The 24906-nt window shown below is 43.7% G+C and overlaps 1 protein-coding gene across 2 annotated transcripts in view; it reads right to left on the bottom strand.

Moving 5' to 3' along the window:
• Positions 1-24906, bottom strand: part of si:ch73-22o12.1 (nectin-2) — a 75778-nt gene that overhangs the window by 16947 nt on the left and 33925 nt on the right. Inside the window, exons 6-7 of one of the 2 annotated variants that reach the window (XM_046399212.1) lie at positions 24551-24699; positions 11979-17037 (exon numbers count right to left, since the gene is read on the bottom strand). In XM_046399212.1, the coding sequence (XP_046255168.1) occupies positions 16454-17037; positions 24551-24699 (733 nt within the window). In that variant the 3' untranslated portion in view covers positions 11979-16453. Of the gene's footprint in view, positions 1-11978; positions 17038-24550; positions 24700-24906 lie in introns of those variants that run through there. The other variant, XM_046399213.1, reaches the window with a different exon arrangement.

Genomic DNA, 24906 nt, shown 5'->3' with positions numbered 1-24906 from the left:
GACATGGTATGTTTATTACCCTCCGTGCCACAGACGAAACCGGTCCCGAGACCTCCGTTCATTTGGCTGTCAGTAAAGACACAATGGCCCAGTCACACTTTCTTTGACGCACCACTCTGGAATGTTAATCACCACAGAAACCCATTATCTTCACATCCTCTCGTTCCCTCCCTCCATTTGTCTCCCTCTCCTTTTAAAACCTGACAAACTCATTGCTCCTTACTAGAAAGTACCATTGTTTCATTGAGCGCACATGTAGAGGGAGACAGAGACATGAGGCAGAGGAGATAAGAGCAGACGCAGCGGTGAGGGGAGGCCTGCCTGACTGCTGACATAAATTGGGGATCATAAAAAGTGTCGTCCCGGAATTAATCTGCGAAGAATGAATAAAGTGAAGCACCTTGGGGAGGGGTGTGTGTGTGTGTGTGTGTGTGTAGAGGTGTAGGTGGTTCTTCTTGAATCCATAATGAAGACACTAGAATGAAAAAGAAAGTATGAAAGACAATTTTCAAATGTATTCATAAAGGTTGCCGATATATTCACAAGAATGCATGTGGACTTTTCATAAGTATGTGTATATACCGTAAAGCTATTGTATGTATGCGTGCGTGTGTGTGTGTGTGTATGTGTGTGTGTGTGGGGGGGTGTTATGTGTGTCCGTGCCTCAGCTGTGACATACTCCTTGCCGCTCTCTCTGTTGCAGCGCCTACAGGAAGTGCCACATACATCATGAATTTTATGCATAAGGCTGAATGTCAACACTGATGCATAATTTTTGCAGTAAAATGCTAAATGTCACCAAACACCAGGCTCTGTTTTCGACTGACAGCAGGCCTCGATTCACCAGAGGATGTGCTGGCAGCCAGCCGTCGCCAAGTCAGCCGTCACACCAGAAACCGAAAGGGCTACGACTCTACAGTACACAGTTGTGGCAGGAGTGGCAGAGTAGGCGACAAGCGAGACCGGGGGACAAGGAGGGTAATGAAAGCAGATTTTACGGAGAGGAGAGGGAGACAAGAGGATTTTTTTTTCAGTTCTTTTACTCCACCCCACCCTGCATTTAAACAAGAAGCAAAAAAAAAAGAGAAGAGAAATAATGTCAACCCGTAATAGATGATTTAATTCCTCAAAGGTTTAAAAAAAATTAATTCCTTCAGGTATTACATTATTATATATAATGAAAGTTACGTTCTTTCAGTGCTTAACTGAAGTCATATATGATGCATCTTCTGCTATCTTGGGAGGTTTGGTTTTATTTGGCCAAATTCTATATTATCAGTCTCAGATTTCTATTGCCAACCTATTAAAATAGAGGTGAATGGAATTTTCAAAATCTGTGGTAGTCACAGTAGAGAGGCCCCATTTACACATCATGTTAATAAGCGTTATTGGTATTCTGCTCACACTAGGTTGTATACTGCATCTAAATATACAACCTACTGAAGAGGTCCTGGACTTTTCCATGGGTGAGCATCATTTATTTTAAAATCAAATTTAAATTAACTTGGTGAGGGAATATTTTATAGCTACAGCAGCTGCTTGTAGGGTTTGCTCTGGCAGAAACATGGATGTGTTGAGAAGAACTGGACACTTTGTTCAAAGATGGCTCCCCATTCATTCGTAGGAAAGCACACACATTGGAGTCCTTCTCCACCTGAACTTGTTAACTTTCTGTGAGCTGTCCACAAAGACGAATGAGATAAAATAATTTAATCACAGCTCCTCTAGACTTTCCAAATGTTACTGGACTGAATTGATTTATTCTGATAATAAAACTCATTTTGTTGGGTTTGTAACGCTCAGAAAAATGTTTTCTCAGTTTTGCTGTCACTTCTTTTCTGATGATTGTTTAGGAGAAAAATGATTTTTGGGCCAGTGTGTGTCCCACGATGAATGCAGCGGCTGCAATCACATCACAGCTCCGTTCCTCGGGGCTTGAGCAGGAAGAGGTGGAGTTAGGTGACTTTTCAGCATGCTGAGAAGATTTTTTGGACACGCTGGGTAGACTGCATTTTCCTTGGCTAAGATCTGATCACATGCATGTGGGGACTATTAATTTACCAGAGAGTAGTACATAGGGGATATTCATTGGAAACGCGACTACATTAAAATCCCTCAAAGCCTAGACCAACAATAATTTAATTTGTTATTGGGGTGATCTGACCTTTTAACACACCCATGAACATATGTCTTTCGTTGTCCTTATGCTCATTACATGCAAAGGGAAGTGAATAACAAGCAGACAGAAATGTGAGGAGGAGGAGGACAGAGAAAGAATAAGTAGTCAGTGATGTGGATATACAGCTTAAACTCTTCCTCCAAGGCAGGAGACCACCAGCTGAGCTCCCCAAAATGAAAAACTACGCTATTAATATCTATGTCGAGAGCTGGCATCAAATATTTCCAAGAGCACATGCACCAAGACCCACAGGAAGTGGGATTGTGCATGTGCATACACACACAAAACCGCCAATAACAGGGCAGCAACAGTTACATAAAGAAGTTTGCTATTCCTTCATTTTAAAGTGCTAAGGTTGTGCTTATGACCTTTAAGGCTGAAGGGGTGAGTAATGAGGAGTGAGGCAACTCAGCCAGCCCTGCCTGAGAGGCCGCTGAATGAAGGACAGGGATGGAGGGATGGGTGAGAGAAAGAGGAAGTAAAAAAGAAGAAATATGAAGGCGCTGTCATCTCATTTTTCCTCCCTGCGGCTCCCCCAGCTGTTGTTCTCTCTCCCTCTCGCAATCACTTTTCATTGTCACTCATCCCTCCGATCACCCCTAACCACTTCTGCTGCCCTCCCCTCCTTGGCTCGCACGATGTCTCCCTGCTCGTCTTTCCCTCTCTTCTCCATCCACACAAATGACTCAGTGAAACAGGTCAAGTGTTACAAAATTCCCCCTGCAGCTCAACCTGCCTAATACAAGGCCTGGCTCATTGCACCAAGACAAGTAATACGCTGCCTACTCACTGAGAGGGATGGACACACACACAGACAGACAGACAGACAGACACACACACGGCCGCCACGGACACACAAAGAATATAAGATCATACAATGCCGCGCACCAATAAACATTAGATTTAGCCATATTTACCGTTTTCCTGTCTGCGTTACTGGAGCTGAAGGTGACAAAAACAAATTTCTATCGTTTCTAGCCAAGTCTTGCTACATCAGAATGTACATCGAGAGCACGTTTCTTCCTAAACAAAAAGAAAAACGTCACAGTTATAACCTATCAGTAAAACAAAAACAAATCTGCATCTATTTTGATGACTGATTAATCATTTGTCCAAACAAAGGCTACAAAGATTTCCTCGCTCCATCCTCTAAATTGTGAGCTTTTCTTTGTCTCATCTCACTCTGACAATAAACTAAATAACTTTAAGTTTTCAACCACCAGTCAGCAAAAAACAAGAAGAAGTTAGAAGTTCTGAATTTAACTTTAACTTAACCTTTATGTTTTGATTCTGATTATACAAATCACATGATAAATCAAAAAAATGATCTGAGGATAAATCACAAACAAAGACAATCTTCAGTTGTTGCCATATTAATACAAGGGATACTAATGCTGCTATATAAACGGGGAGGAAGCCACATTTGAACACACTTCGGTTTCTTCCTCCCGCTCCTACCTACCCACACTAATGAATAGAAATTGGGCGAGAGAAAACCCTGAAGCACTAGAGTAAAAGTGCCATTAAGAGGAGGACAGCCGAGTAAAGGGCCTTAAATAGGATAAACGACTGGAGAAAAACGAAAGTCAACGCACATGCTTGCCCTTTTAACACAGCCAGACACACGCCATTACAAACAGAGTACAGCAGTACAGTATGAGAGTGTGTTTGCTGTGTGAGTGTTGTGATATAGAAATGTAACAGCTCCATATATCAGCGTGGTGGGAACCTATAGAGGATAAACAACCTGCGAGCAGTACCTGGACAGTGTTTGTAATACACAGATAAATAACTGGGAGTCATACAGTGACAAACACACACGCTCAGAGAGAGGATGTAAACCATTGCACAAACGTAAGAAGGTAAACAGACCAGATATGAAGATCGAACCAGAGGTGTTTGTTAGAGTACTGTTTGCCTCAATCTTCCAGTCGTCTGGGAGGGTAATGACTCTGAAAAAACTGAAATGTACTGGAACATAAATCAATCGAAACGTGAAACCTGAATTCACGCACTCTGTGAATGCTCAGTGCCATTTATTGTTTTCGCAAGCTTATAGCCTGTTGTTAGCGCACATCAAAGAAATTCCAGCGATCAAACACGGTGAACAGAGCGTAATTCGGGCATCGATGTGTCCGCCCGTCGCTCCCGTTGAAGGCAGGCTGGTCAGATTAGTTGCCTGAGGCTGGGGATGAACCAGTTACTACTGTCAAGGTGGGAAACATCACATCACGCCCACGTTTGTGAGGCCAATCACTGACTTGTGTTTGTAAATATTTCACGTAGAGCCCCTACGATGCCAAAAGCCACATTTGAATAACATTTCATTTCCGTCTCTAAGATAAGACCTTTTGTCCATTCAAGACTGTTTTATTCTATCTCTGCCCTAAGCTGACAGTTAAACGGACAGCGGACGGTGCAGCGCGATTGTGCTTCGCATGGCAATTTTCTCAACTCTCCCTCCTCTCACATTATAGAGTGCACTTCATCTGCGAGTCGGGGCTGATTCCCATGATGCCTCGGCTGCGGAGCCGAGCGACAGGTGACTCACTGAGGACATCCTGAAGGAGAGGAGGGGTTAAAGACATCCAGGACTCTCCCCGCCCACCCCACAAATGCTGTACAAATCCACATGACACAGAGAAACAAGTAAACACAAACCGGCTAAAGTAAAAAGCAGTACCTGTAAGATACCTCCACCAAAGACTTAACAGCTTGGAGCAGTTTGATGTTGTGCATACAGATTTCTGTTTCTCTAATTAACGGGTTAAATCAATAATGTATTTCCTCTTTAAAATGATGCCTCTGGGTCCAGTAGTAAGTGATTGGAGATGTGTGTTGGAAATGATAAAGGAGAAATGGAATGATTAGAGAGGATTTTACACCCCAGCACTGGCTGGGCTGTGCTGGATGTAGTAATACAAAGACACACATAAAGAACTGCAGGTGCGCGCGCACACACACACACACACACACCCCCCCATACAGTTCTTTAACAGATTCACAATACTCTACCATTTAGTCCACGGCAGACGATAAGAAGATAGGAGCGTCAGTGAAGAGGATGGGGCAGAAGCAGTGATTACAGGAGAAGAGATGTCTAGATAAGATGACAGACAGATGAATGGGCAGGCAGTCTGTGGATATAAAGGAGGAGCTGACACATGCACATGAGCAGACAGACACAGTTTTATGAAGTTTTGACAGTCCTCTCTTCACTGTGGCTGTTACTTAATGTCAAACAAAGGAAGCAGAGAAGACTTAAACCCTACAGGGGAACCGGCCAGTGCAGATAACATCACTCCAGGCAGATGAAGGCACAGTCCAGTTCACTCCATCACTTCACCGTACTGTACTGCATGTACCAGCAGACACAGATCATTTTGTCCAAATTAACAATACCAAGAAAGCTACAGTATTGAGCTGTCATTGTGTTCTATCCTCTCCACAGACAGACTTTCTATTCAGTTTAATCATTCTGAACGGTACCTCACACTTTAAATAAATCTACGTAAGAGTAATAAATACAATACATATGTGTGTGCAGTGCACAAAATATAAACACTAAATGATACGTATGGTATAGAATATGTAACACAAAGAGAAAGTACCATGATGGAACAAATCATATAAAAATATATGAACAATAATATTTTGATAACATAGTATTATTGCACGGTGGTGAGCAACAGAATGAAAAGTTAAATAAAACAGTGTTGTCACTACTACTTGAACTTCATATATATATATATATATATATATATATATATATATATATATATATATATATATATATATATATATATATATATATATATATATATATATATATATATATCTTTACTTCAAGATGAAGGAAGTCCTATCTCACAAAAAAAAACTGACAAAATTAGTTATTGACATTTTTGTTTTTAGTTTTGTCTGCGCTGAACATTGATTAATTTATGTCATTTCGCTGTCATTTGTTTTCATAAGGTGACAAAATGCTCTCGTTAATATCATGACAGTGATTTTAGCCGTTTCGCATAAATACATACGCAATGGTAACTGACTGCGCAGACTAGTATAATTACAACAGCATGGGCCATGATATAATTCAGTCTGAATGACATTTGGAAACCTTGTATGAGGAAAAACATAGCAGCACAAACTGTTCAGCGGCACTCAGAAAACATTTGTGATAAACTCCCACACAGGGAAAAAAAACATACATTTGCATGCATATTCTGTACTGTCAAGGAGGCGAACATCTGCACAGCAGTTACATGCTCAAATGAACATGAGCACAATCATCCACAATTTACTATGGACTTAGCAGCCCCCAGAAAGGCACCCTGAGTACCTAAGACCAAATATTTGCGGACTTATTTCGTTTTCATCTCCATAATTCATCTCCCGTTCTGTATGTTTGTATCTGAGGTTATGTGGACGCGCATGCGCCGGCGTGTGCACACACTTTGTAAGAGCTGCCTGTTGAGACGGTGAATTAAACAGCAAGTGCATTTGATCTGCAAAGCACTCCAGGGCAAATACACAAAATGAGAAACACACACACACACACATACACAAATACACACACAGACACAGACACACAGGCTTGCATACAGCATCAAAATCATTTCCGTCACAGAATCTATTCTTAGGAGCAGCAACAAACCATTCTTTCCCTGATATAAATCTCTTTTATTCATACCCACAGTGTCACGCACAAACACACACACACATGCACACTTAGCTCAAAGCTACACTCCCTGGTGGTCATAATGCATTCACATAATGTTCTTTGTTTTTGTATTTTCTAGAACAGGATTTGTTCCAGGTAAGTCACAGCATGAAGACCTTTTGGGGTTTATTTAACTCACAAACACACATGCACACACACTGTATTTTTCATCTGGTGATGGTGGGTGTTTGTGCAGGTGCGCCGAGGTCAGCAGCTCTCTCACGATGTAAAAGCTTCTTTCCCATTTGCCTCTCTCCCTCCATCACACACACATACACACACACAATCTGATCTGTGAGAAGCTAAATCAACACAGCTGTAACAACTCAGCCCTCATCGTCCTCCTCCCTTCACTCAAGCGTCTCCACTTCATCTTTAATCAGGCTTATCCTCCCTTTCTCTGTTCTACGTTTTGTCCTTTTGCTCCCTCCATACTCCCTGACTCCTTCTCTTTTCGTCTTTTATTCAGTCTGTCACTAGTCACTGTTAAATGTATGTGCCGGCTATGCTCTGTGTAGCTGTCGTCAAGACACAAGGCCTAAGACCTCACCCCTCCATCCCTTTCACTCTCCTCCAACCATCACACCCCTCCCTTCACTCTCACTCTATCCCTCTTTTCCTGCCTTTCTCTGACCTCCCAGCAGTAAGCCAAGCATGCGCTACCCCCGGAGAGATGTGCCTCATCTGCCCAACAATGCACTGCAACCACCCACCTACCTCCAGCCCTGTCAGCACGGGACAGGAAGAGTAAATGCCCAGGGGCCTCCAGGGGAAATAGGAGCATCCACTTCCCCTGGCTGTCTGTCTGAGAGTGTGTGTGTGTGTGTGTCTGTGTGTGTGTGTGTGTGTGTGGCAGACATGCATCTGTGTACAACTGAATAAGCAAAAGCCAGAAGATCAGATGTTATCGCTTACCGCTTTAGGAAGAGGAATGATACAATTTCCAATTTCCTGTGATTATTTACAAATGTAACTTCCTCTGCGCTCTGCTTTCACCTTGCTCAACATGATAATAATACTCTGTTCTAAGAAACACATTTGCCAGTCTGCTGCTTTAAAGCACCCACTTTTTTCAAAATAAACATTCATTACTTCGAAAGGACATTTTTGTCAAAACTGATGTTGTGACACACCGTTCATGGGCACTGCTTTTTAAGGTGTGTAGGAGCTATTATTCTCACATGCATTTCATCAATATCTTAGGAACTTCTTTCCTAAAGTGCTAGTTATCCATCAAGACTGTTTTGGTGTGAGTTCACTTGTTTTGGAGAGGTCTGCCTTCTCTCGCACATGAAGGAACTAGATGGCACTTGGCTTGTGGTGCTCAAAGCTCTTTTCAGAAATCACGACCTGCTTACTCAAAATAATCCACAGACTTTGTTGTGAGCAGTTTCGTATAGGAACTATTTTTCATCTACCAAATCACGCCACAGAAGGAAACGGGCATCTACTCATGCACATGGCTCTCCCTTTAACATCGTAATAAGAGTAAACAGCGGATGAGTGTTTGTTGCCTGAAGCTGCAGCCCTCCTAGTATTCACTAAAAACAAACTCCATAAAAGTTACCAAATTACGAGTAGACAGTAGATTAGAACAGACAGAATCTGCTTTCCAAACAACAAACAGAAATACCAACGGCATTATATCCTGTGCCCTGAAAATATCTAATTTAATCTTCTCAAACCACCATAGTCAGAAACCAAATCGGTTGGTTGCACATATTGACTCCCAAATTGTCAACAAGCCAAAATTTGTCACAAACTGGCTCAGAGAGTGTGAAATTAAGAACTCCAAACTGAATTAAAATATATATATATATATATATATTGATTTAAATTAATTTCAACAGGAGTGTGAAAGTGAGCAATTTCATCAGGGAAGGCAACAGATAGGGTGAATAAGTGAAAATAAAGCACAGTCAGTGCCCCAAGTATTGGGACCACAGACCACGTATGATTACGACAGTGATGCAGTGTTCACGTTTAGACTTTGCACAATGACTTTGAGGTTTACTCACTGACTCACATCTTTAATTTGAGGGTGTTTATATCCACATCAGATGAACAATGCAGGCTGTAATGACTGGCTTTAGAGATGACAGAGTTGTCTAGACTGAAATATCTCAACAAATCTTGAGATGGTTTGAAATTAAATTTTGTATTTTGACATTTATGGACCCTGGAAGATGATTCCTGATGAAAATTTTCTTCTGGCTCTTCACATTTTGTCACAAATTTCTTTACCATTTTTGTCTTTTACTTTAAAAGCAGGGGTACACCCACTCTGTTGGGGGTGGATGCTGTGATGCTGTGTGCCGTTTCTCTATCACAGCATCATTTAATTCAGGTGATCCCTACTCTTTTCTGCCAGTGCCATCATCAAGGTCAAGATTTGGCTTATGACCAAACTAGTGACATCCCCATCAGACTCAGTTGTACTTTGTGTTTAATGCTTATTAGCTAATGTCAGCATGCTAACACACTAAGATAGTGAACACAGTAAAAATTATCGCACCTAAACACCAGCATTTAGTGCACTGCTGTGTCAAAGAGTCCCACATGTAGACTCTTTTTGTACTCATTAATTACTTTGTCTCCATAAGCCCTAAACTGGATGATACACATCACATTTAAGAGACAGTTTAAGAACACAGTACTTAACACAACTGTATGACACACACAGCTGGAGATTTGATGATTCAGCGCAGGCAAGAGAAAAAGAAAAGTCAGTCGCTTTAAAGCCAACAAAAATATGCAGGAAACTACTTTCATAATTGAGGTCAGAGGTAGACACTTGCTTTAATCCCTGTGAAGGCTCCGGTCACCACATCTGTCACTCAGACATACATGCAGCAGTCCCGGCCATTCATCACTCACTCTGGGATTTATTAGTCGTGTCTGGAGCTGGAGGGTGAGAGGTTAAATGAGGAGCATTGTGCTAGCAGTTATCAGCAGAGAGAGCCCAAAGTGGGTGTGTGGCTGTGTGTGTGTGTGTGTGTGTGTGTGTGCTAATCCACTCACACACACACACATGCACACATCAAAGATGTTTAATCAACATCTGCCAGAGCTGGAAGTTATATACATGCACAAACATACATGTGTGAAACACGTGCATGCAACACACACAATCACAGCCTCAACACACAGATTTACGCTCACCCACAAACGCATACAAACTATCAAACTATCTGATAAATGAACACTTAGGTTCCTAAGTAATTTCACACACAAAACATCCTGTGGAAATCTGATCAGGCTGCAACCCAGCAAAGCCCTCAGCGGGTGCCTAAACACATGAATATACTTCTTTAGTACACTGACCAAAGAACACACTCACATGCTCAGTTCAATACACGCCTACACACACACACACAACTTGGTATTAACAACGCTACTACCAGCTAGCCGGAATGCCCAAGGGCACCGCACCATGTCTCATCACTGTAAGCTAATGTTGAACACAGTGGTGGCGCTTGCCGTAGCTGCTGTCACTTTGGCTTCAGATCCAGGTTATTTGCTCAGAGCTCAAATAGGCCAGGTCCTGTGTTCAACTCTTTCATGTGTGCTGCATTTTTTTTTTCTGTGACAAACACAGACAAAAATGCAAGTGTTGCACAAGCTGCGGCTTAAAAGCCTTTTTGCTGTGCTCGAGTCTTTTACATTCAGCTAGAAAACCAAAGGAGTTAAGAGTGTTTGTGTCTGTCTGCCTGTGTGTGTGTGTGTGTGTGTGTCTCTCTGTGTGTGCAAGCGCTCTCTATCTCGCCAGCCTCAAATCCAAAGCAATTAGAGAGGCCAGATGGTGGGCTGGACTCACAGTAAATAGCTGTGCATTGACAGAAGAAGCCTGCAACAAAAATGAACTGTGACAAGGAGCCAGGATGACACACAGATACATGATGGCATCAAAGCACCAGGCAAGCATCGAGGACACGCTGCCATAACTGCTATAAACCAACTGTCACCATCGTGGGGATGTTAGCGGCAGAGCTTGATTGTATCGGCTGGTGGGAGACACAAAGGCGGTACTTGTATGTAAACCGAATGAGGCAGGTGCACATACACGCGTGAACATGCACATTCACTCACATGCGTAAACATGTACACGCATGGGCAGACCTCTGCATGCCCTTCTGTTAAAATTTGACCAAACCAGTTTGGTTTAGTCAGAGTTCAAACAATGTGGCCTTTGAGAGGCACTCCATTCACTGAGTTTCAGCTTGGCCGGCACATTCCCCAACTGAAAACACAAACTGCCTCCCCTCCAGGAAAACCACTGAAGCTAAAGCATCACATTCCTCTACTCCTTCCTTCCTCTCCCTCTCTCTCTCTCTCTCCCTCTCTCTCTCTCTCTCTGTCTGTCTGTCTGTGTACAGTATTTGGCTGAGAGGTGTTGGGTAGCCTCGAAATATAATGATTATATATATATGCATCTTGAAATACGAGTGCATATGTGCTTTGCATCATCAGTCTTCATTAACCGTGTGCTCAGGTGAAAAAACCTGGAAGAAAAACGTGCCCTTGAAACATCTACAGCAGTCTCCTACATACTTGTTACCAAGGCAGCAAGTTTACAGCAGCCAACCAGGATACATAAACAAATCAGAAGGACTCGGGTGAGGTGGAGCTGGAGGACAGGACAATTGTGGCTATGACAAAATGGCTACCCCTATTCCCAGGCTCAGTTTCCCATAAGCCTGTTATCACACCTCTGTTGACACACGCACACAGATTTATCAAAACTGAAACGAGACAAACAGCCAGACCAGGAAATGAGAGTGAAAAATCCAAACAGGGAGGGTGGTGTGTCTGGAGTGTGAAGGATGGGTGACAAGAGACAGAGAGGCCACTTCATATCTCGATCAATTAATCTATAAATCTAATCAGTGAGAATCAATGACTGGCGCTTCTATTCAATCTGGCTCCTCAGTCATCCCAACCAACCTCAAGAGTTACAAGAGACAGAGGGAAGAGAAGGAGAAACAGACACCACACATACAACACTGGAACATTTCAAAAATCAAGAAATCTTTAATAGCAACCAAATACGAAAGAATTTAGAAAGACACGACAAAATGGTGACAACAATTCTATTTAAGTTTTCTTTTTCTTCAAAGACCAAAATAAATTCAAAATTAAAACAATACAAAAAGAATAAAATATTGTTGTTGTTGGATTTTTTCTTACACAGAACAGTCAATAATAAAAAGCACATTTTGGGATAAGACTGTTTTGTTGTGTGTACAGTTCATTTGTATAGAAGAAGCACATTTGCCAGTTTTTGGCAGCAATCACAGCGCAGCAGTCAAGAATAAAGCACTCAGAAAACATAAATTATAAAGCACTGCAAAATAACAGAAAAGAGGAGAAACTGTAATAGGAGAAAATAAATCCTTCATGCTTGCTGTCACTGAGAAATACACAAACGTGACACCATAAATTAGTAATTCCTTTTCTCTGCTACATATTTATATATTTATACTATGTACACACGAAGGTTTTTGTTTTTTTTTTCTTTTATGCGAGTGAGATGGGAGATGTTAAGGCTTTGATTAGTCATCAGATGATCGGAGTCAAAGAAACAGCAACAGTATGTGGCTTCTTGAAAGGAAAATATTAGGTCTTTGGACTGTCTAACTTTGTGCTAGACCCAGGCCAGGATCGTAGATATTCTCTGAAAGGATTTTGTCTGACAAGCCTTACTTGGACGCAGAGATGGGTGGAAATGGTGTGTCTGTGGAGGCGGTGGTGGAGGTGGGTGAAGTAGGAGAAGTCAAAACAACATTTTGGAAATGAGCAGGAAGTTATGACTTTCTAAAAGCATTCGTCTGAATCTGGGAGGTGGAGGAGGTCGGTGTCAGTGTAGAACAAAAGTGGAATGGACAAACAGTTTCCTAAAAAGCCTGTTTCTCTGACACTGGGTGAAAGGTGTGTGTCCCTGAATGTGCAGTTGTTCTACATGGTCATTGATTCGGGAAGGGGTTGAACTATTTGGGGAATAGAAAGCAGTGGAGCAGGGGACACATCATGCTGCGGATCTTTCCACAGTAACAGGACAAGGTATATGGTCCGACAGAGCCACTGAGCAAGAAGAGGATAAAGAAGTGTTTTTGTATGTGTGTATGTGTGTGTGTGCAGCTATCCGAGTGCATTTGTGTGGGCTTATGTCAGGAGATGGCAGAGTTGTCAGGTATGAGGTGTCTTCTGCACAGTTTGGTTGTGGGAGTGAGCATAATGAGAGTGACTGAGGCGTGTTTGTGTGTGGGCGAATGTTTCTCTGCATTCGGCGTTTGTATATGTACAGTGCATGTGTGTGTGTGTGTTTCATCGAAATGCACAATAATATCTTCAGTTTGCTAGTTTTCCATGGTGACAAAAGGTGGCTACTCAGGTTACAGCCCCAATGGCAGTGAGAGAGGTCTAAATGCCCACAAGCATCACAAAAACACACAACACTCAACTATACACACACAAACTTTCTCTCTATCTCACACACACACACACACAGCTGAGTCAGACACAACACGCTTGTGTGGTTACAGTCTACCTGATAAATTATGAGTACTGTGGGTATTTTTGCATTGTGCAGGGTGTCTGTCAAAGAGAAGGAGAAGCCAATTGTGCAAAAAATGTTGTGTGCTTATTATGTGGAAATGTAGGCAATGCTAACTTCAACAAAAAAAAAAAATTATATAAGCATATATAATTTTTTTCCTCACAATAAAAATCAGTTCTTAGGCATGAGGTTAACTCAGCTCAATGCAGTTGAGTATATCTCAACTCCCAGACCACCAAGGTATTCAATAGATTAAAAATTACATTCTAAATGCCCTCTGAGACATTTGAACTTTAGGCTTAGCCAACCCACAACTTCTTCCTCTTGGCTTCCACGACACTGGCAACACTGGCTCCATCAATCTGATATTTACATTTTCATAAATATCCACATTTTCACAAGAAAAATAAAGATGCTTACATATATACTACACAGACACCTCACACCAAAATGTACATACAACAGTTTTGTCCCTTATCGCCTTTTTTCCCCCCAAAGACCCAGATGTATTACAACCATATTTCTCTTTGTTGCAGTGACACACACAAGTGCAAAAATAAGTAATACATTTTTATTCTGAGTGGTCATGACAGATCAACTATGTTCAGTAAATTTACTGTAGCCTAGGTTGACATAAGCTGCATTTTATGTATAAACTAAGGCCATTAGACAATAATCCTATTGAACACACTGGCTTACAATATGCTAGACGGTGCTCAAACACTGAAAGCCGTCTCAGTTTTTGTCATCTGCCTCCTGTGTCTTTCTCCTGTTCTCTCTCCACCTCCCTTCAGTGTGACATCAATATGGCAAACGAGGATCACCGCATGTAGATACACGGACTGTATGCAAGTGTTCCTCACATCTATAGTTCAAGGTTAAAAGCGGCTATGATAAGAAATGTGAATAAGTGTAGCCATCCTTGCCCTTGGCGATGGGTCACCCTGCATTTGACCTCATGACCTGCAGCGAACTGCAACCCAGATCTTGGCTGGGCTTTACGGAGGTCAGTACAGTCATCGAGAGCCGCACTCACCAGAATCTTAGCGGGTCACAGGGGAGTTCATTAGAGGGCCAGGAAAAAGCATGATTAAAGGAGCTTGAGCAGAGCTTCTCTCCAAGATTGTCCATCACAGTCATCCAGTGGCTACACAGATACAGTGACGCATTAAAACATACGTACACCGAGCCTCAAAGACAACAGTGTACAGTAGCCACGAGTAACATTTGCCTGAGTGGGCCTCCGGTGGCTGATTAGAAGAATAAATTAACATTCGGGAAATAATCATCCCTGAAGCTGCATCATAAAAGGGCCATTTCACCGCTTGTTGCCTGTTAGTCAATATGACTCGCAGAGCTTCGCTGTGGACACAACCTTTTATGTTTCCCGATCAATTCACTACATTTAACAGCATCCGCTAATAGGAAGAAACATTATATGATCTTATTGAAAATCCATCTAACCTGACACGGACGTACTTTGGAGGTGGGTTTCTGTTACATCCGGCCATTTACTAAAGCATGGGAGGAGGCTGTAGTGTCCAAGCTGTGGAGTGAAGGTGGCCACGCCAGGTGGATTAGTCAGTCCTGGCATGTCAGAGCAGGCCGGGCTGGAATAGAGTAAGTGGGGCGTTTGACACATCAGGAGCAGTAAAATACTCCCCTGCTCTCCGTGGCCCTGACCTCGACACTGCCCCGGATAAATCATAAACTCCCCATAAACTCCGGGAGCGAAGGATGAAGAGAGAGAGAGAGAGAGAGAGGGATGGGGAAGACGGAGGGCTGATGGAGAGATAGAGGTGGGCGGGTGTGGGTGAGGGGTTGCCACGTCATAAACGATAAGTGGTGGCAATCTGTTGGTCTCGGCTAAGCGAGCGACTTCACGGCTCATTACCAATCAAGCTCCTCCTGTCAGGAGCGCTCTGAAGAGACGGGGATGAGGAGGAAAAGAAAAGAAGAGACGTGCTTCTCTCCAGTCCTCCTGCATCCCTCTCTCCATCCCTTGACCCTGTCAGATCGGCTACACCTCATTCCCTCATCTCTTGTTTACCGTCTCTTACCTCCAAGCACAGAACAAAAGTTTGCATGTAAATACTTTTTAAGAACTTAAAATCAAACACTCCGCGAGCATACTTTAAATTCAGCTGCTCTGGTATTTGCACAGAACATAATATCCTTTGAAATTGTGTAAATACAAGAAAGTCCTCAATTGTTGATAGTTTGCAGATAGTTTTTTTTTTCTTTTTTTTTTTTAAGTCTGATAGGAAGGCAGAGAGAGAAGAAATGAAAACTCGCCAGCAGACATGAGCAAACACATTGTTCTCTTTCCTAAACTGCCTGATGGTTACTGTCTACACCTTCAAACCTTTTCCTCCTCCAACCCTTCACTAGCTACTAACTAACCACCAGCTGTCACCACACAACGCATTACCAACACAAAAAGTTCCCCACAGGAGGACTGAGAATAGAAGGCAACACATAACTGCTCGACAAACCCATCCATTTCTACTGTTTTGGTGAAGATAAGAGTGAATATGCAAGTGAGTTGCCTTCTCTGTAGCCTAGCTTGTGTCATGATTCCATGATTCTATTTCCACACTACATAGTTTCTCTCTTTTATTCTGTCTGTCAAGAGTCCTTGTCAAGGTCCCAGTGATAGCGATAGCACGAACAGAAGCAGCGGGAGACAGGTTGTTTCTTTTCTCTGTTTGATTTTCAGTTCTTAGGGACCAGACAACAGCAATGCTCCTTTCAGAATACCCACACCCTCCAGTTCATTCAGTCCATTCTGGGGCTGCACTGTGATTAATAATAGGCTATATTTAAAATCATTTGTCAAAAATAAAAGTGGTATTATTTTCTCTTCTGTATCAGACAGGGACGAGACCCTGGAGCCACAAAATCCTCGGGAGGGATCCTCCATCCCTCCTCTTTCTCATCCTCCTCTTCCTCCTCCTCCTCCTCTCCACTCCTCCTCCTCTCCACTCCTCCTCCTCTATACGTAGACAGCAGTCCGTGAGATGACGGAGCCATCTCGCTGTGACTCCATGTCATCATCCAGGTAATCGCCAATGATATCGTCCTGGTCATGCGGAGGGCGAAGCTGTAGGATGGGGGCCCCTCCGCCGAAGTGGTCATACCTCTCCTCCTCCTCCAGCTCATCAAACTTCCTCCTTTCTGCGTCGTCTAATTCACTGCTTAGCAGGATATCTTGGGCGGTGGGTGTAGTGGTGACAACTTCAGGCCGGCCCCCCATGGTGAGCGGCTGATGGTGGTTGTTTTTCTCTCCGAGGCCCTGGTGGGATGAGCTCTCGTTGTAAACGTAGATGGGACCATTGTTGTTGCCCCCCACTCCACCGCTGCCCGTGCCTCCACCCGTGCCGTTCTTGCTTGCCTTCTTGCCGCCGCCAAATATGCGCGTCTTCATGTCACTGCCGCCATTGGCACGGTAACCCTGCTGTTGCCTGCGGCTACGGGTGACAAGCACTGCGGTGAGAGCGGCGACCAAAAGGAGGGCCAGCAGGGAGGCAATCACAGCTCCTGCCACCACGCCGGCATTGGATGGGATCACTGAGGGCTCTGTAGGAGGGAGGAGAGGCAGGGAGGGAGAAAAAAGAAAGTAAGGAATAAGATTTGAGAAAAGGAAAAAAGAACAGTGTGAAACATGAAGTGAGGGCAAGGGGGTAAATAGGGACAGCAAAAAATGGAGAGGAATGGGAGTGTAAGAGCAAGAAAAAAAATGAGAAAGAAAGGAGAGCGGAACACAGAAAGATGGTAGGAGTTGGATGATGTCAACGGTGCTGGTCTGAACTGTATTCAGTGAAGTGTGTAAGAGTGCTGAAGTGTCAGTACAGTTAAGTGTGAGTCTGTGTGTGTGTGTGTGTGTGTGTGTGTGTGTGTGTGTGTGTGTGTGTGTGTGTGTGTGCTGAGCCTCTTCCTACATTGACATTTCTTTCTTTCCCTCAGAGCTGCCCCTGTCCCCGTTCCCACAGCCACGTCACAGCAACGCCGCCGTTTCCATCCCTGTGTTGCCCTTCAAGGGCCAGGGTCCGTCCAAGGCCTTCCACAAATCACAAGGCACGTCCACATGCAAGCCACACACATACACTTTCTGAAAGAGCAGGGAATGGCGTGCACGGGGCAAAACAGGTGGAGGCCATGCATAATGATGGATGGAGGAGTGGAGGGTGGAAATTAGATGAAGCGAAGGAGGAGGAGGAGGCGGAGGAGGAGTGGTAGCCTGAGTGAGTGACAAAGTGACACAGCGGAATGACAACTCTTCCTGGAAGCCATGAGCGTAGAGCAGGGGGACAGGTTGGCACCCCCTCTCCTCGCTGCTCGAGTGCATGTCGTTCCTACACGAGTGTCCATTTTTACTCCAGCACCACTGGTTTGGTCACGACTGCCGTGTTAGGCACACATAAATACACATGACAAGATGAAGAAGCCATTTTGAGTTCATTTTAAATTATACAAAGACTTTCTTAAAGTGCAGACTGGCTAAGGAGGGTATAAGTAAAACTAGGGCTCCACCATACAATGCACAGTATTTCTGTTTGTGGATCAAAACTCCAGAGGGAAGTAGTGGTGTCTAAATCTGGGCTGTAAAGACGTCCCACATGACTTGTCCAACCATATAGTGCTGGTTCTCTACACTCGTACTTCGCACTCTCTTGACATCCCTCTGCAGCAATATTAGTACGGTATTTTAAAGATACAACTGCTTTTGCAGAAAATTCAACAGCCAGTTAAGAGCTTAGCTTGGTATTACCGGTATTTGAAAACTTCTCCCTTGCGGTGGCAAACATTTTGGTTCCAGTGCCACCAGTTTATCCTAACTAGTCTATTTAAATGAATATGTCACATTTACACACCGAGACAGAACACTGCCAATATAAAATACAGTGTGAAATCAGCAAAATTATGACATAAATCAGGAAATAATCTCATCAAAGGACATCACACCAAGAATCTGATATGAGCAAGCATTCAGTGCCAGCTTTCAGTTCTTGGTGCCATGAACACTTCTGAATCAGTGCTCACAGAGTAAGAAGGTTTCCAGGCCTTGTTAAAACACTCCTAGCGAGTAAAGCCTTCAAGAGAGAGCCATGACAGTGTTTCCGCTTTTCATAGGCTTTTCTGGGCCACGAGTTCAGGGCTCTAAGTGCTTTCTGGGAGTGTGACAACTCGCCACAGTCCCTGTGACTGCTTTCCCCATGTTGCCATCATCTATAACTCAGTGGCCAGAGTGTATGCCACTAATACTGCCTAGGTTAAGGGTCAACTCCACCCACACTGTTTGAGCTCACTGTACTGTAAAGCAAGTAACGGGTTATTTTAAGAGGAAATATATACAACATAACAAGTGTAATCATGTCTTTAAGAAAGAGGAAGGCTTTGCTTAGATGGATTCTGACTTTAATTTACAAGTTGTTTTTGCAACAATGTGCCTTCTACAGAGCTCAGGAGAATAAGCCTACTTTTGGTAAAAGGGAAAACCTGATACCTGAATATATTTATTCCCACATTTACGCGGTTTAAAGCATTCAGGATTGTGGCTCATCATGCATTTTGTATGAATACGTGTATTTTTGATTCTTATTTAATGTCTTATTGATACAATAAGGCAAAAAAATAACCAAAATGCTCAGTGCTGAAGAATAGACATCATCAAAAGGAATGGGGTCTGTTTATTATCCATCATCACATCTGAGCGACTGAGCTGCACAATAAAACTAAATAAGTCGTGGTGAGCAAATGAATTTTTAATTTTAGTCCCTGGTTGAAAGTGATCAAGAATCCTTAACTCAACATCCTTTCTGAAGCTCGAGCTTTCCTTTCCACCGTCTGCGCTTTCACCAGCCGCTGCAGAGGATTAACCAGTAGACGCTGCTGTTGAAATCCCTGCCTAAATTTGAAAGTAGCAAATCAGCCCGATTCTTATTGTCATTCCCATTTGAAATCCAACAGAAGCCGGCTCTTCTTGTTAAGTGTACAGGGAGCTGACAGAATTACTCTTGTAAGGCTGATTCTTGTCAAGAGAGAAAACGGTAGCCTGCTGCTGTCTACACCTGTGCTCTGCTCTTCTCTTCTTTATTTCTGCCTCTCCACTCCTGCACTACCTTTTTCCCCATCTCTGCCACCACTTTACCAGTTGTCTCGTGCACACACTCTTACGCCTCCTCTAAATCCATTTTCCCTGCCATTTCTCCAATTTATATTTGTATTTCTGTCATACGTTGCTTTTCTCTCTGCTCACCTCCTCTGAGCTTGACTTTCAAAAAAAAAATATATAAATACAGACGGGATGAAAAAAGATCTTGTGAGGATATTCTTTATTTCAATTTCTCCTACATCGCCAAGCAAACCATCTCTCTCTCCCCTCCGAATCTCCCCCGAGCAGTGCTAAACATTCCTGTTCACACACATGAGAGTGAGAGCAGCTAGCCCTCAGTGTCCACATGCAACAGGAACACAAGAAATGCATTATCACCTCAGGCCCCATGGAGCTCCGGCACTTGCATCGCGGCAACAATCTCTGTGCAAACTCGGAGGCAGATGATGCCACACGCTGCTGTCACATCAAAGGGAATTACCGGTACACTAAAAATTAAAAGAAAATTCTCCCTAAATTACACTCATCCAATTATTTTTAATGCGTCGCTCAAGTCAGTTCACAAGTATCTCGCTCAAAGTCTGTGCTGGTAAATCCTTTTGTGGATGGCAGTTCATGTTTTATTCTACCCTTCTGGAGACAACACTTGAAAGATTCAAGAGATAGATGTAAAGGAGCCACCCCAGGCTCCCAGCACAGGCCCACTGTAGAACCAGACACATCCTAACAAAGCACCAGTGGAATCCACTCTTGTGGGTAAGGAGAGGACATCTCATGAACACATGCTGTTGGATGAGCCAGCAGAAAAATTGCAATATGCATGCTGTGTGGATAACACAGGGGGACAAAACAAAACAGAAAAACAAACATGTGTAACTACAGTACACCCACTCCTCAAACACACACACACACCATACTGTGGAAGCCAAAAAACAGCATGCTTCTTATGAAGTCACGTCCAGCATGACCGTAAGCTCCAAGTGACCGCAAGTAATGAGGGAGATGGAGCGGAAGTAACATCTACTGCAGACTCCCAAAAACATGCACAGTCACATACACAAACTCACACACACCATTATGGTCATCAGTGGTCTGATGCTGGGCTGGGCTGCACCTAGAGCATAGCTTAGTAGTGTTCTCTGTCAGCATGTTAACTTATTGAACAGAGCTGTGTGTGTACGTGCATGCACGTGTGTGTGTGTGTGTGCATGTGTGAGTGTGTCCTAATGAGGGGTGGGCAGGACGCCAGTTGTAGGCTGGAGGGAGACTTGGCTCCATCAGACCTGTTCTCTGGCTGTTTTCGCATGGCCGGAGACACACACTGACAGACAGAGACAGACAGACAGACCAACAGCCAGACCGACAGACAGACAGATAGGAAGACACACACATACATTCCAAAACCAATGGAGGAAAATGGCCAACACTCTTGTCCTTAAAATGTCTCTTTATATGAGTCTGAAAATGGGAGAGAATGGACTGAATTGATAGGACAGGTCCTTTCTATTGAATTGAAGAGTCCCTCTGACAATGTGGGGGATTCATTTGGGGACATTTAACTTTTTGAGGTTCTGCAGAGGGAATGATGGGGGGAAAAAACAAGACAGAAGATGGAGGGAATCTGGGTTAGCCACACAAGAACCCCCGAGAGAGGAGCCTGGAATGGAGGGATGGATGGAGGGATGGAGACTACTAAGCTGTGATTAAGGAAGAGCTACTGGTATTTAAGAGTTAAGCTTTTGAGAGAGAGGGATATAGCACAGGCATGAGCTGGGGAGAGAGAGAGAATGCTGGGGGCAGGAGTCTCTTCTCTGAGCAGGGAGATCAGCGCCAGACTTGCGGAGGCTGAAAGACAACCTGAGAGAGATAAGGAGGATGAGGAGAGAGAGCATATGCTAACTGAGAGGATGAGAGATGCAATGAAAAGAGCAAACTGCAGCAAAAGAGATAGCAAGGGAGAGATAAATCGAAAGAAAGAGGGAGGGAGAGAAGGGTAAGATATGTTTGCGTGTGTGACTAAGCAGCAGGATCGAAGATGAGAGGAGAAGAGGCAAGGAGAAGAGAGGACATCCATCCCTCTCGCTGCCTCCGGGAGCACAGGACAAGACAGGGCAGAGGACACAGGCAAACACCCACACAGACATGCACCAGTGTGTAGATTTATGCATGTGTGTGTGTGTCATACAGCTGTGGGGTGTGGGACCTGCTACGTAGCAGGTGCTGGCTATTTCACGCCTGTCGGCCCCTCTTAGTCCCGTTTGTCTACACGCATTCACATTAGCCTCCACAGGTCTTTATCGCATCCCCATCTGGAGTCATTCCATGTCTTTCTCTCACTTTGTTTCCACCATCGTCATCATCAACTCCATCATTTCACTTCAACCAATACTGACTCAGTCTTTCTTTCTGAACACCTCTCGCCTTCCCTCTGCCTTCTGCAAGCTTCCTTCACTCTGACACTTGCTGGTTGCCTCAGTCACCTCTTAACTAACGGCGAATTTAGCTCACATTTTATCCTCCTCCTCCTCTTCTGCCAGTGAGTAAGAAAGGAGTGGGAAGGAGGGAGGCGGTGGTCGGGCCACAAGAGCAAGATGAGATGGAGGAGGGCGATGACAGAATAAGGAAACTGTAGGAAGTTCAACACTGCAAGGGAATCGAAAGAGCAGAGAGAAAAATAAGGACAGAGGCAGAGGGGAAAAAAGGGAGAAAGCTGGATGAAGAACGGGAGTGGAAATGTAGGATAAAAGAGCGAGAGAGGAACGGATGGCGGAATGAGGGGAGAAGCGGCCAGGAGCTGAAGCAGCAAAGGGTGACTGATCCGCTCTGAGAGGCTTGGAGACAGACAGACACACACTATGCTGAGAGATAGCGGAGGCCAATAGCAGTGGAGATAGGATGCAGTGGCACAAGATTCCCAAGGGAGTTTTAAATGCCGTCAGCATTCGCTCTCTCTCTCTCTCTCTCTCTCTCTCCATTCCTTACGCCTTTGCTCTCTCCTTCTCTTAGTGTGAGGATTGCATGCTTGCACTGATTTATCCTGGTGCACATTCTTTGGCTTTTTAGTCTAAAAGCAGCAGGTTCCATCTTCCTCTCTCTGCTCCCTGGATCTTTGTATCTTCTTTGCTTGTTGCTTGTAATACACAGCAGGAGATGGTGACATCCTTTGTGCTACAGAAGGCAGTTACACTACTATGCAGCAGTACAGAATGGCCCCAAAGGACTGGTGACGCATGCTGTGGCACCATAAGGAGCTAAGGGACTTGAAGAAAGATGGGGGGTGAGAGAAAAAGAAAGGAAAAAAAGAACGAAATAAAAGAGACTGAGCAAGAGGACAAGAAAAAAAAAGAAAGGAAATGAGGGCATAAAGTAGCTGGGTTGCTCTTAAATTGTAGCCACTAGAGAAATGCACTTTTTCCCCATTAAGGGCAAGGTTTACCCCCATGTCAGCAGGAAATAAATTCTGGTAAAGTGCATGCATAGGGCAGAAGAGCGGAGGGGGATGTATTTTGTATGAGATGAAATGCAGGAGTGAAGCCTGTTGAGGGGTGCAGCTAAAACTATTGAGGAACAGAGGGGCATGTAAGGATGGACTGCTTTCCATCTTAACCGGCACTGTTCTGAAAGGTTTAACTTGAGCTGGTATATACAAGCTACACTGCACACAGCCAGATGCATACACCTGACTACAAATACATTCACAAATGCGAATCGTGCAGCGCACAGACGGAGAGGCGCAGCATATCAGTGCACGTCTAGCCTCAGCTAGACCCAAGGCAGCACAGAAATCCACTTCAGTTCAAAGTCAACAGTGTCGCTGTGAGTCTAATGTATCACTTTTACTGATTGCAGCCTTATCTTCAAGACACTGACTCTAATGAACAGTACTCATTTGCTTTACTTTAGTCTCCATCATTACTGATGGCTAAGGGTATTGTTGAGAAGCTACTCAGTCGCTTTTGTAATCATGACTTTCGGGGTGCGAACGGCTCTGTCTCGTTTTAGAAAAATAAAAAGAAAGAGAAACTATTGTGAGAAGGACCACCACGTCTGTGTGCACCACGCACAATGCCAACTTCTACTAAAAGCGCTGTGAAAACCGCTTTGTAAATGGCACGTGATGTGTGTCAAGTATAGACAGACCTTGGGCAGCGCAGAGGCACAGACATTTTGGTGATACAGTGTTGCTGAGTGCATGCAAAGAGAAACAGAAAAATAAAAGTGACATGCATTCTTCATGATTCTTGATGAAAATTCGAGCCGAGTACACCAAAAAGCATGCTAAACCATGCACTCACTCTCTAAAACAGCACCCCCCCCCACACACACACACACACACACCATGGACAGAGCAGCTGAACCCTCTAACCCTACACTACACACCAAAGACAGTGCTCAGTATAGAGAATATGTATGTGTGTATGTGTGTGTGTGTATTCATGAGACATGTGAGGCAGAACAAGGTGCATCCCTGGGGAAGACATGAGACCGCAGTATACCAGCAAATGTGTAGCATGTGTGATCAAAGCGTGTTTGGTTCCAGTTCATCATTTCATAGGATATAAATGTTTTCACATACAAGCCGGGGAAAGGTTAGGGTGATGAACGAGACCCAAGTGAGTCACAAATGTGTTTTTTATTTCACTAACAAAATTATCACTGCTATACTGAGGACAATTTATCAGTGTTTTAGGACATTTACAATTCTGTGCAAATTACATTACGCTTTGGTTTTAACCCATTTAGAGCAGCAGATGGGTGGATTTGTGATGACAGGAACAATTCTAATGCTAATTCATCATATCACAAGGAAAGAGAAAAAGAATATTACTTCTTCCTTGTGTAGAAACAACAAGCAAGTTGAAACTTTTTAAATGTTATCTCACTTACATCTTGAGGCCCACTTATGCACACGCTATATATTTATACTTTTTCATATACAAGTGTTGGGAGTGTGTTTGTTTGTGTCCTTCGACTCACCTCTGACCATAGCTGTGACTTGGTCCCTGCCGGTCCCAATGCGATTCGTGACCTCACAGACAAAAGTGGTGTTGACAGTGTCATCCACCTTCAGTACCTTCAGCTCATTGCCTGTAATCAGCACTGTGGTTGGCAACTCTCCTGACATACTGCAGGGACATGAGCAGATTGGCATGAGAAAGAAGGAAAAAGGGGAGGACCAAAAGATTTAAAAAAAAAAAAAAAAAAGAAACAACAGGACTGTGATTTGCTTGACAATGGGGAAATGTGCCATCTTGTGCAATGCCATCATGTTGCACTAATCTTGATGGGCAGTATAAAACCAATGAGTGTTGCCTCCTCCCCAAAAGGAAATC

The sequence above is a fragment of the Scatophagus argus genome, chromosome 9, assembly GCF_020382885.2.
Source record: "Scatophagus argus isolate fScaArg1 chromosome 9, fScaArg1.pri, whole genome shotgun sequence".
Lineage (NCBI taxonomy): Eukaryota > Metazoa > Chordata > Actinopteri > Scatophagidae > Scatophagus > Scatophagus argus.
The sequence above is the reverse complement of the archived record's forward strand: the minus strand, read 5'-3'. Positions and strand labels throughout refer to the sequence as shown.